Raw genomic sequence first — 13,750 nt, 5'->3', positions numbered from 1 at the left:
GAACCTCTCCTGGAGGAGACTTTTCACGCCGCCATTACCACCGGAAGTCAGCAAATATTTTTTCTGATATTAATCAGTGGGTGAAAAAGTCATGGGCTGGTGGCCTTCACTTTTCTTTCTATCTGTTTTCTATTCTATTCTATTCTATTCTATTCTATTCTATTCTATTCTATTCCATTCTATTCTACTTAATTGTCCTTTCATCAACAGCCAAAAACTCTTCCTTTCAAGTAGGCCTTTAATATGTAAATCTGACCAGGGAGGATTTTATACTTTTAGCTTGCCAAGTTTTAATGATTTTGCATTTCTGATGTTATTGATGTGATGTTTTAAATTCTGTTTGTAAAGTTGCATTGTTTTAAAATCTCTTTTGTGAGCTGCCTTGAGTCCAGTTCGGGAAAAAGGTGGCATATATATAAATAAATATTCCTTCCATTCTTTCATATTTGTTGGAGTTTGGTGCCAGGGCCTCCCATACCCATGGATTACAAAATCCATGCATGCTCAATTCCCATTATATACAATGGTGTAGTAAAATGATGTCCCATATATAAGGCGGTTTACAGACTGCCCCTTTGGGGCGGCCTGTTCCCGCCCCTTTCCCCACCGGATCGGGGCCTCAGCTGCCACAGTGGCAGCCTGTGAGGCCCCGATCCGCCACTTTCCAGGCTGTGGGGAAGTGGCAAAAGGCCGCTTCCCCATGGTCTGGAAAGGGGTGTCCTTGGGGCTTCATGCCCCAAGGACACCCAATGGCGGCGGGGACAAAAAGAAAGGGGCCACTTGGCCCCTTTCTGGTTTGCGTCGCTGGCACAGCCGTCTAAAGGCTGCGCCCAGTGATACAAACCTGGAAGGAGCTCCGTTTCGGAGCTCCTTCTGGCGCCGCAGAAAGGGCGCTCCAGGCTCCCTTGCGTGGCGCCAAGACATCACTTCCGCGCCGCCCCGTTTGGAGGCAGTGCGGTCATGACGTCCCAATGGCGGCACCCATCTAGAATGGGCGCCGTCATTTTGTAGGTGCTCAGCACATACTAGGGTTAGGGCGTCCAGAAGGGATGCCCTTTCGTAACCCTAGTACGTGCTGAGCACGTAGTTTTGGCCCATCTGTAACACGCCCAAAATTGCAAAATCAAGGCTTTATTTTGGGATTTTTGGCAGAATTTTTTTTGGAGAATATTTTCAAGCCATGAGTGGTTGTATCTATGGATGCAGAATCCATGGATATGGAAGACCAACTCATTCTATGCAATGGTGTTGATTTACCACTTGACAGCAACTTGTTAATTTATAAACAGGGATAGGGAAATCCCTAGTAGGTCAGGCAGCAGGAGGTCTGCAGCAAAACCAATTGATGTGCCATTTCATCTATATATTGGGTTTGCCCTTTGTACCAAGTCCAGAAACTCCAACTGGTTCATAATATGGGACCAGACTGATTATGGGTACATCCAGAGGTGATCATATTACACCAATTATAAAATCACTCCATGGGTTGCCAATTAGTTTCTGGGAAAGGACAAAGTGTTGGTTATTATCTTTAAAGCCTTACATGTTTTGGGTCCAGGTTACCTACAAGATTGCCTTCTCTTGTAGAATTCACCCTATACACTCAGGTCTTCTGGGAAATGTTTGCTCCAACCAGCAAGGAATTGACTGGTTTCCCAGAGGACCTTTTCATCTAGTGCTCCTAGACTTTGGAATAACCTGCCAGAAGAGACACAACAGCTGAAAACGCTGACATCATTTAAAACAGCATTAAAGACACAGAAGGATGTGATGGCTTAGAGGTTTAAGATGCAATTCGGATGATTGGAAAATAAGAAGGTTGGTAGTTTGAGGCCCAAGTGTTGCATGATGGGGTGATCTCCCGTCACTAGTCCCAGCTTCTGCCAACCTAGCAGTACGAAAACATGTGAATTCAAGTAGATAGAGAGGTAGTACTTCAGTGGGAAGGTAACAGCATTCGGTGCAGTCATGCTGGCCACATGACCACCAGAGCAGTCCTCGGACAATGCTGGCTCTTCAGCTTAGTAATGGAGATGAGCATTGCCCCCTACAGTCAGTTACGACTAGACATCCATGTCAAGGGACTACCTTTACCTTTACCTGTAAGGACACATCTCTTCTGGCAGGCCTACCCAGTCAATTTTAAATCATGATTTTTAATTCGTGTATTTTCAAGAATATACCCATATGAGTCTACTTCAATGGTTTTTATACGGCTGCATTGTAACTGCTGGTTTTATGTGTTTTCTTTTATAAGTGTGTTTTGTATTTTAACAAGTTGTACCCCACCTAGAGCTTCAAGGAGAGGTGGAAAAGAAATAAAATCAACTTCTTCTTCTTCTTTGAATTATTATTATTATTATTATTATTATTATTATTATTATTATTCTACAACATCTCATTCTCTTTACAGGGGAAATTTCAAGCCATGGGTGGTTGAATCCATGGATGCAGAATCCATTTATGTGGAAGGTTGGATAGTTTCAATCCTGTGATACAGCTTCAGTTGCCTAGAACATGTTGAGCAGATAAATTTGATACTCACATCCACCATGCTGCCACTGATAGCTATTTTGCCCTTAGATGGCATGAAAATTGCCTTTGACCACCACAGCACAGGGCACTGTCCCATCACCATATTGATTGAATAAGTTGTCTCCTGAAGGCTTCACACTTAAAAACTGTTTCCTGATATTTTTGAGTTGGCAATAACATGTAAGCCTTAAGCACAACATGTTAAGATGAAAGTTTGTTTTTAATTAAGGAATTCCTTTTTATTAAGGTATACATGAGAGCCAGCATGGTGTAAATATTTTGAGTGTTGGACTATGGCTCTGGAGATCTGGATTTGATTCACTGTTCAAGCATAAAAATCCACGGGGTGACCATGGGCAAGTCACACTCTCCCAGCCTCAGAAGATGGCAATAACAGCCCCTTTCTGAAGAAAGTGGCCAAAAGGGGGAAAAAATGTATGATAGGTTTGCCTTAGGATTGCCATAAGTCAAAAATGACTTGGAGACACACAACAACAAACCTTTAATGAATGCATATATACCCAGTCTTCTGGGCTAAAAGTCTCCCAAGATGGCTAGATAAATGATGGATTGTTGACAAACAGATAATGGAGAGATACAGAGCCACACACATGCACCCCCCATGGCATTATGCTGACTTTCACATTTAGGTTTACTTCCCTTCCAAGACTAATACGGTATTGACTAATAACAGTAGCAGCAGGTAGATCATGAAAACTAATATCCGTTAATAAGAGCATAATAAAGAGAGGCTTTAATATAAATTTAAACTTCATTAAAAGTTGGCTATAAAATGCTTCCCTGAGCCAGCATAATGCAATTGTTTGAGCATTGGACTATGACACTCGAGAACAGGGTTTGAATCCCCACTCCTCCATGGAAACCCATTATGTGACACATATCTGCGATCTATCAATGTCTAGATGCACACAAAGATCACAACGGTTTAAAGAAAAAAATCCTAAATGATGGCAGTGAAATATGAGTGATAAACATATATTTTACATGGGTTTTAACGTGTCAATGAGGTGATTTAAAATGTGATATTTTCTGTTTCTGGATGCAGTCTTCTCATAGGCAGAGTAGAAAACACATATCTGTGATCTATCAAAAAACACAAATCACAAGTGACTCTTAATTTAATTAGGTGCAAAGGCATAAACCTTAAGATTCTTCCTTCTTATTAACAGCTTCTTATGGTTCAGCTCTGGCTTCAGTAAAATGACATAGCATTTGGGGGAAAAGATGCAGCCAAGTAATCCAGCACTGGACCCTAAAATTGAAAAGATCTCTACAGCCACCATATACTTTCCCTTGGTACTCAAATAAGTTGGCACAAAGGACAACCAAACAGTGCAGAATATCAACATGCTGAAAGTGATGAACTTGGCTTCATTGAAATTTTCGGGTAACTTTCTAGCCAGAAAAGCCACAATGAAACTGACAGCGGCTAGGAATCCCAAAAAACCCAGAACAGAGTAGAACATTGCTGGTGATCCTTCATTGCATTGGAGAACAATTTTTTCAGCTACTGACTGCAGGTCAGAATCTGGAAATGGGGGGAAAGTTGTCAACCATGTGCTACAAATGACGGCTTGAATAAAGGAGCAACAAAGAACAATGGAGCTAGCTAGTTGTTTTCCTACCCATTTCCTCATCCTAGACCCTGGCCTGGTAGACATAAATGCTAGAACCACTACAATAGTTTTGGCCAAAACAGAAGCCAGGGCCACAGCAAAGATGAAGCCAAAGGTGGTTTGACGGAGGAGACATATTACTCTCCCAGGCTGACCAATGAATAAGAAAACACAAAGGAAAGAGAGGAGCAAGGAGGTGAGGAGAATGTAAGTCAAGTTCTGGTTATTGGCTTTGACTATGGGGGTGTCCTGGTGCTTGATGAAGACCCCTAACACAAAAGCTGCTGTAAAAGAGAGGACAAGGGCCAGAATGGCCAAACTGATCCCCAAGGGTTCTTCATATGACAAGAAAATGATCGATTTTGGAATGCACAAATCCTGGCCTTGGCTTGGATAGTGATCTTCTGGACATCGAACACAATCATTCATATCTGAAATAGAAATCACTTTTTAAGACATGGTAGACCAATGCTCACTTCATTGCAACTTTAATATTACAGCATGGTTCCTCTGCAATCAGGAAGAGCAAAGCAGAAATATTTCCATATTGGGGGGGGGGGGGGGGCTAGAGGAAAGCCACTTCCAAGCTTGGGCATTTATAGGTGGGGAAATGCAAGATTTCCTATGGATTTTTTGTGGGTTTTTTGGGCTATGTGGCCATGTTCTAGAAGAGTTTCTTCCTGATGTTTTGCCAGCATCTGTGGCTGGCATCTTTTCTCTGAAGATGCCAACCACAGATGCTGGTGAAACGTCAGGAAGAAACTCTTCTAGAACATGGCCACATAGCCCGAAAAACCCACAAAAAAACTATGGATGCCGGCCATGAAAGCCTTCGACTTCACATTTCCTATGGAATTAAAATGAAGAGAACAGCATTTTCTGTACAGAAAATAATATTTCTGCACAGAACATTAGCTTCTGCTAAAAAAAGAAGCCGTTTCCTTCCCTAGATAATGTTGTTGTTGTTGTTGTTTGCAATAAATTAAAAAAATTATTAAAAACTTCTCACATATGAAATTTGCATAGAATAAATCCTAAATTACAGCATGTCTTGTGCAGAAAACAAAAAAGGGCAGAAAATTGTGTTTGCTGCGCAAAAAGTACTAATTTTGCACTGAACAAGTAGTGCTCTTTCCAAAGATGCCCTCACAGCAGGAAGAAAATTGCTAACATTACTAATTGATCCATTCAAAAACAAAATTGGTAAAGGATTATATCTCTACTCCACACATATAAAAGTGATGTGCAGAGCACCAGATAAAGACTTCTGTCTGCACTCCTAAATTAACTCCTTTTACAGAATGGATCTTTTCTGCTGGCATATTAGACATCAGGAATGATCAGTATTTCCATATATTTCATGATAATCTGCAAGGCTCCTTTTATTGTACTATACAGAGAAGAGAACATACAGAGAAATGGTTATATTACAATGTATTCCTTTCTCAGCAAAATTCAATCACTGTTGATATATAGTATAAATATAGGTATAAATATTAGGAAGACTATTACACAAGCTTCATCACAGTCAAGTATTTGTTAAAGTCTAGGTAATGACATTTCTAACCTGTTTTATCTGAAATCTTCCCTTCTGGACATGGAAGGCAATCATAGCAGCAAAATGGCTTCCCTTCCTTCTTGGTCTTCCTATAACCTGGATAACAGTTGTCATTACATGTGGAAATGGGCTGTGCCTGTCCATCAAACCAAAATAGCCAGAAAAGGTTTTGAGTAGATTGTAGCTCACCAGTTCATCTAAAATAAAGCTAAAGGCTGTTGGCATGGCAAAACAAGGATTTTTCCAGAAAGCACTTAGTATGCAGTCAGCTGTTTTAAGCTTAGCTGAAGCCCTAGCTGGAGTTGATATAAGTATTCTCAAATAAACATGTCCACTTCACTAGAACACACTATTTTGCATTTTGACTTAAGTATTTCAGCTTTTGAGCCAGTGTGGTGCAGACGCATAGAATCAAAGAACTGGAAGAGACTGCAAGGGCCAATCCCATTCTGCCATGCAAGAATACACCATCAAAGCATCCCGGATAGATGGCCATCCAGACTCTATTTAAAAACTCCGAAGAAGGAGATACCACCACTCTCTGAGGCGGTGTATTCCACTGTCAAACAGCTCTTATAATCAGGAAACCCTTCCTAATGTTTAGGTGGAATCTCTTTACCTGTAGTCTGAATCCATTGCTCCATGTCCTAGTCTGTGGAGCAGCAAAAAACAAGCTTGTTTCTGATTCCATATAACATCCTTTCAAATATTTCAACATGGCTATCATGTCCCCTCTTAGCCTTCTCTTTTCCAGAGTAAATATACTCAGCTCCCTAAGCCACTCCTCATAGGGCATGGTTTCCAGACCTTTCACCATTTTGGTTGCCCTCTTCTGGACATGGTCCAGTTTGTCAATATCCCTTTTGAATTGTGGTGTCCAGAACTGGATACAGTATTCAGGATGAGGTCTGACGAAAGCAAAATAGAGTAGCACTCTTACTTCCTTTGACCTAGACAGTGATGCAGCCTAAAATCTTATTGGCTTTTTAGCTGCTGCATCATACTGTTGACTCATGTTTAGTGTAATGATTTGCATGTTGGACTAGGGGACTCTGGAAACCAGGGTTCAAATCCCTGCTCAACCATGGAGCCATAGGCAAGTCACTCTCAGCCTCAGAGGAAGGCAAAGTCAAGCCACCTCAGAACAAATCTTGTCAAGAAAACCCCATGATAGGGTCTTATGGCTGCCATAGGGTCAGAAATGAACCGAAGGCCCACAACAACAACAATCAATAACAACAATAAATTCAACAACAGCAACATTGAGTGGGAAATCAAGATTCCCAAAACACATTTAGTTTCACTTTGAGACTGAGTTATTTCAGTTTCTCTACACCATTGTCTGAACACCATACTAAGTATTGGTTATGTATTGAATTGTGCATCAACATCTACCTGATTAAATTGGCCAGGCCACACAATGGTATTCTCAAAAAGGGTAATCATTTTGTCTGGAGGAGCATGTGGATCTGTTCTTCCAACTTTGATTCTAAAGAAAGACTTGTTTGGGGACGTAATCCAGTTTATAATATCAAATCCAGCCACTAATTCTCAATTTTTGTCAAAGGAAACCAGCTGCCCAGCACTGTTGTTAAAAGAAACGGTCCCCAGAAAAGGATGGAGCTGGGGGAAAAATGAGCAAGGATGTATATAAAGGTGCAGATATAGTGTGAACATTTATAGTTGGTAATATCTGTCAAAAGTGGCCCATGCAGTGGTAATTTCACCCCTATTGACCATAATAACAATAAATAAAAGCTTTATTTTTATACTGCCCTTCTATCAATCAGGGCGGTGTACAACATAAATACAATACAATAACAATAACAATGACAATACATTAAAATTACATTAAAATACCTTCTGGCCAGTTCACCATTGCCGTCGGGGGGGGGGGGGGCGCTAACTAGGACTTATTTCGGGGAATGCTTGCTTGAACAGGAAGGTTTTTAGATCCTTCCTGAACTGTGCCAGGGAGGTGGCCGAGCGGAGCTCTATGGGCAGCGTATTCCAGAGGGTCGGGGCCGAGATGGTGAATGTCCTCCTTGCAGTGGAGGATAGTCTTGCCCCTGGGACCCTCAATAGTTGCTGCCCAGATGTTCTGAGTGTGCGAGGCAGATTGTATGGGGAGAGGAGGTCCTCAAGGTATCCTGGGCCCAAGCCATGTAGGGCTTTATAGGTTATAACCAATACCTTGTATTGCGCCCGGAAGCGAATAGGCAGCCAATGCAGATCTTTAAGTACAGGTGTTATATGACTGGTCCTGGATGTACCAGTGACCAGTCTGGCTGCCATGTTCTGTACCAATTGTAGCTTCCGGGTTTGGTACAAGGGTTGCCCCATGTAGAGCGCGTTGCAGAAATCCAAACGAGAGGTTACCAGAGCATGTACCACCGTTTCAAGGTCCCTCCGGCCCAGGTAGGGACGCAGTTGGCGGATCAGCCAAAGCTGATAACAGGTGCTCCTGACCGTCGCATCCACCTGAGATGTTAGGTGGAGCAACGAGTCAAGGAGCACCCCCAAACTGCATACTGAGTCCTTTACGGGAAGCGTGATCCTGTTCAGGACAGGTGGAACCACCGCCATCCCTGGGCCAGGTGAACCTATCACAAGCACCTCCGTTTTCTCTGGATTCAGACTGAGTCGGTTTTCCCTCATCCAGCCCATTACTGACTCCAGGTACGCCACGAGAGGAGAGATGCCATCCTCAGTCACTGCATCAGTCGGAGACATAGAGAAAACTATTTGGGTGTCATCAGCGTACTGATAACCCCGCGCCCCATGTCTCCGGATGATCTCTCCCAGCGGTTTCATGTAAATGTTAAATAGCATGGGAGACAGAATGGCTCCTTGAGGGACCCCAGTTGTGAGGGCCCTCTTATCGGAGCACATGTCTCCCAGCTGCACCATCTGGAACCTCCCAGAGAGGTAGGACCGGAACCACTGGAGTGCAGTGCCCCCGATTCCCACCTCTACCAGGCGCTCCAGAAGGATACCATCATCCAGCATTATTTATAAAGACTCCAAATATGTTTGGGAGGAATTTCAGTCAGTCAGAAACCACTGATGACCTTGTAAGGGTTCTTGTTGTTGTTGTTGTTGTTGCTGTGTGCCCTCAAGTCATTTCCAACTTATGGCAACCCTAAAGTGACTCTATCAAGGGATTTTCCAGGAAAGATTTGTTCAGAGGAGGTTTTTCATTGCCTTCCCCAAAGGCAGAGAGAGTGTGACATTCCCAAGACCATCCAGTGGGTTTCCGTGGCAGAACAGGGATTCGAACCTGTTCTCCTGAGTCATAGACAAATGCTCAAACCACTACATCACTGTGCAAGAATGGAGCTACTTAACAGTGGTCAGAATCTTCCCCTTTGAAAGAATAATACTTTTACTTTGATGTCAGAATAATAAAAAGGGAAATTGTTTCTCAACTGGTCCGATTTTATCTATCACTAGAATGTATTATATAATATTGTTGTTAATTAAATGACTATATTCAATAGTTTTATAATAAAGCCCATGTGCAACCTGTTTCTTTCCAATGTGAAACCTGGTTGTCCATATGAATACTAATGACTAGGGAACATAAGGAAGAAGGTGCAATAGTAATCATGTCCTACTATCAGTTTCCCATAAATGTTTGGCTGTCTGCTGTAGGAACAGAATGGTGACCTACATCCCTCCCCCTGTCTGATCTGGCATTTGCTCTTCTCATGTTCACATAATGCAATACAATCCACACAAAGCATATAAAATAAGTGGTTAACCTTGTAAAAGGCCTTAACGGGGGGGAAATTCCTAGTGACCAGACAGTAATTGTATCAAGAGAAATGAAATCACTCACCATGATCCCAAGCAAATTTTTTCTCATTTACCTCATGAGGATGGGCAATTATTATAATATTATTATTATCATCATAGGATGACAATGACAAGTCCCCTCAGGAGAAACTTGCCAAGAACCCACAGTGATAAATTCACCTTAGGGTTGTCATGAATTGGAAATGACTTGAGGATACACAACATTATTATTAGAATGGTCCCTTCCCTTACACGGGGGATCCGTTCTGGTCCCCTCTGCATAAAGAAAACTCCACATATGCTCAAGCCCCATAGAAGTAAGGGGTGTATGCAGCGGAGTGTGGCACGCACGCCATTACTCCTTCCGGAGTGTGGCATCGCTTCTTCTGGTGCAGCTTTCAGCATATGCTGAAAGCCGTGTATATTGCACCCACATAAAACACAGGTGCACTGTATTATTATTATTATTATTATTATTATTATTATTATTATTATTATTATTTCTATCCTGCCTTTCCCCCATATTGGGACTCAAAGCAGCTTACAACAATAAAAACATTGTTAAAAATACAAAATATTAAAGTTAAAAACACAATTAAAATATTAAACCATTAGAAAAAAATTAAAACTAGGTATTAATATATGTCATTAAAACAGACGCACATATCACCACAACAATTGGCAATATCCAATACATTGTGTAAAATGGGCCTTATATTATCACTCTTCAAATGCCTGTTGCAATAGAAAAGTATACGGAAAGAAAGTAGGAAAGGTGCCAATATAACTTCTCTGAGAAGGAGTTCCAGATCCTGGGGGTGGATACTGCAACATTCATAAAATATCAATAAACCTAATTTTTCACCAATGGATTTGTGTCATTGTAATACCCTAAATGCACCAGATCTCATCTGATCTTTGAAGCTAATCAGTGTCAGCCCTTGTTAGTACTTGAATGGAAGACTGCCAAGGAATACCAAGAAGTGTAGGCTATATTTCAGGAGAAAGAACTGGCCTTGCCTAAGAAAACTCCATGAAATTCAGGGGACTTGAAGGCATGCACGCATGCGCACGCACACACACAATCAATTGCAAACTCATTTTGTGTGATGGCTTGCCTGAGGTCCTGGTCCATGATATCTACCCAGATAGATATACAAATTAGAGACCTGATAATACTAAATTACAGACACTAGGACAGAATAAGCAGTTTTCGTCTGTTATGGTCTTTATCTGAGTAGAGGTTAGTGAGTCAGCTGTAAAGTGGACACTGATAGACCTAATACTGAGATGCCCAAAATCCAAATCTTGATAGAGAGATAGCTCTTCATAATTTAAAGTCATGTTCTACCTATAGCTAGAGTGATCTCTCTAGCATTAGGTCACTCAGAAATTACCTGCCATGGCTTTTGATTCAGAAGCATCCCTCTCCTTCTGTCCACCAGTGTCCGATATTTAATGCTGGAGGAATACATGGCATGCAAGGCATAGGCCACAGCATAGACAGAATTGTAGATACTATAGCTGTGGCTGGTCATGTTCATTTCAAAAACAGATCTAGGAAGAGTCTCCAGTTTCTCTTTCCCTGTGCAGAATTCCAGAGTCTCCTTGTCTGAGCTGGAGCTGGGAAAGAAACAGTGAAATGCACATTCCCAGAAGGTCCTGACAAATCCATCTCCTCTTTCTGACACAGGGGTTTTCATGCGAAGAAATTTCTGAAAGCCAAATACCTCCTTTGAATGCACTGCAAAAGATAACATACCATGGATGAAATTTATGTCCCAACTTCTTTGAAAAGGTAGTGATGTGAAATCCATCTGGGCTGTCATAATCCACACCTTTGTCTTCTTCTGAATACCCTCAAATTCTGAGAAGGAGATGAACATTCTCAAAATAACCATGCTCTGAATTTCACCATGCACAAGCAATGCAGTGGCAGTGCTTCTTGTGATAACTTTGCAGATTTCTATTCCTTCCCTTATCATCCATTCAGCATCATTGGAATATGTTAATTCTGGGAGTTTCTGTATGAATTCGAAGCATATGTCACTTCTGGAAAACATGGGAAGCATATTATGTACAAACATCTCTCCATTGTCATCATTCAGAAAAATCACGCCAATCCATGTCCACCTAAAATGAAGCAATAACTGAAGTATTCCCCTGTACTGATGGGATCCACTTGGGAACATCTTGTAGAAGAATACTCCTTGGGTTTCTATATTCCTCAGTGGAGCAGAGCCATACATGAGCTAAAATTTATAAGAGAGATGTGACAGGTGAAGAGATATTTGCAAAAGAAGAAATACTAGTGCTTTCCCCAGCATGTTAGGAGCCATTCAATGCAAATTTCACTTTGCAACTCCACTTATTCTTTATGAAGAAGTGAAATGAAACTGTAATCTCTAATTTTATTTTAATGTGATGGGATTATATGTCACAGACTGAAGGCTTGTCTGCACTGGTGAAAAAAGATGTACTCGCCCTGAAGCTGGTGCTGATAGTCTTGATAATGTGTGTCTAATTCTGAAGAGAATCCATGTTTTCCAACTTTGTTTTACCAACCATGTTAATCCAACTCTGCACCACACTAAACAAAGGCAGGGAATATCTCAGTGTTTCTTGACTTTGGGTCCCATTGATGTGGGGATAAATGGATTGGGTCTGATTCAACCTGATACAGTTGTCCACATACCAAGAGCTATGCCACCTCCCACCCCCCTTCTTGCATCTGCAGGAAGATGCCCTGGGTTTGGCGTCATCACCATTGTTTCATTGCATGTAAGAGCTCTGGGTAAAGCTTGACCAGTGTGCCACTGCTTCTGTTGAGGTCAGAAATGGATTATGCCATTTCAAGACTGCCATTTCTGACCTCAGCAGAAGCAGTGGTGTGCTGGGCAGGCTTTACATGGAGCTTCTGCTCATGGGAAAGTAGTGCAATAGGTCCAAAAACAAAGGATGGGGCAATGAGACTAATGGCATGTCAGCCATCTGGCCCATGTGCACAATGACTTGGTGTCATGCTGGATTTGGCCTGGTCCATGTGGTCACCATTGTGGTTGGTCCAGGGGCCAGTCCAGGACATAATGCGCTCATTGGGCTGTACATTAAACATATTGAATCAGTATTTGAATAATGAGTTGATACATTGGTACATCCAATTGATGCAATGACTCTACTCTTGTTAGGACAAATGGTAGACTCAGGATGCTATAAATGGCAGGCACAGAAGAACCTGACATATTCACATGCAGAAGTGCAAGCCATGTGCTATAATGTGCGGCACAATATTAACTTTCCTACTTTGAAGGCAATTGATTTACTGTACAAGAAAGGCATTCTCCATCTTTTTCTTGATATGAAATTTTTCTTTTAAAATATAAAAAATAGCATAAAGGGGACAATGTGAGGATAAATCATGTTGGTTTTTGTTTTCTGATTGTGAACTATTTATGTAGATTGGTGCACATATTCAAATAAAATCATTACTACTTATATGCTGAATATGTTAATTATTCTTGAAACTATATATAGTAATACTGTATATAGAGATTAACCATTCTCATGGCTATAAATAAATAAATATCCATAGATTATTTTCAATCCAAATGAACACTAAAAATGGTCTTCCTCAATTAGGATCCTTGAGTTTTAAGTAGTATATCATATATGCACATCTCTCTTTATTTCAGCCATCTGTAATCATAATGGTGAAAAATACATAAATGGGTTGTTTCCCTATCTCACATGCTTTATACACACATCTCACCTGTGGAATCTTGTAGGTGCATAAGATGGTTGCCATATAGAGGCAGCTGTTAGAATTTGGTCCCCCAATCACTACTGTTGGATTGTACTGGAAGCCACACTTGTAGTTGGGAATAGATTTGCTTTTCCTGGACAGGAGTTGCATTGAAGCAAGGTAGGTCCAGCTTGCCCTGAAGTAGCTGTTATAAATGTTGACTCCCATGGTGAAATTGGGTAATATCTGGGGATTTTCATTGATTTCGTTTACAGCAAATGCTAAGGCCAGGATGTGTTGGTAGTTCTGTGAGAATATTCTGCAATTGGAGTTACAAACTAAATTACTGTCATTCTGATCCAGAATTTGATATTTAGTTTTATCCCAAATTAAACGTCATGCTGACATATGTATTCTAGACACCAAATTCATTTGCTTTATATACACCTTATAATATAGACTGAAGGTAATTGTATACAA

The 13,750-nt window shown here is 41.2% G+C and overlaps 1 protein-coding gene across 1 annotated transcript; it reads right to left on the bottom strand.

The window, feature by feature from the left end:
• Positions 1 to 3,674: 3,674 nt before the first annotated feature.
• Positions 3,675 to 13,582, bottom strand: LOC149304014 (vomeronasal type-2 receptor 26-like). Its single transcript, XM_089480909.1, has 4 exons — positions 13,298 to 13,582; positions 10,926 to 11,780; positions 5,740 to 5,866; positions 3,675 to 4,603 (listed from the first exon to the last, which is right to left on the bottom strand). Exons 1-4 carry the CDS (start codon positions 13,496 to 13,498, stop codon positions 3,675 to 3,677), a joined length of 2,112 nt encoding a protein of 703 aa, XP_089337035.1. The 5' UTR covers positions 13,499 to 13,582.
• Between the last annotated feature and the right edge of the window lie 168 nt (positions 13,583 to 13,750).

The sequence above is a fragment of the Sceloporus occidentalis genome, unplaced genomic scaffold (assembly GCF_023333645.1).
Source record: "Sceloporus occidentalis isolate IW3139 unplaced genomic scaffold, rSceOcc1.0.p SCAF_14, whole genome shotgun sequence".
NCBI classification, from domain to species: domain Eukaryota; kingdom Metazoa; phylum Chordata; class Lepidosauria; order Squamata; family Phrynosomatidae; genus Sceloporus; species Sceloporus occidentalis.
The sequence above is the reverse complement of the archived record's forward strand: the minus strand, read 5'-3'. Positions and strand labels throughout refer to the sequence as shown.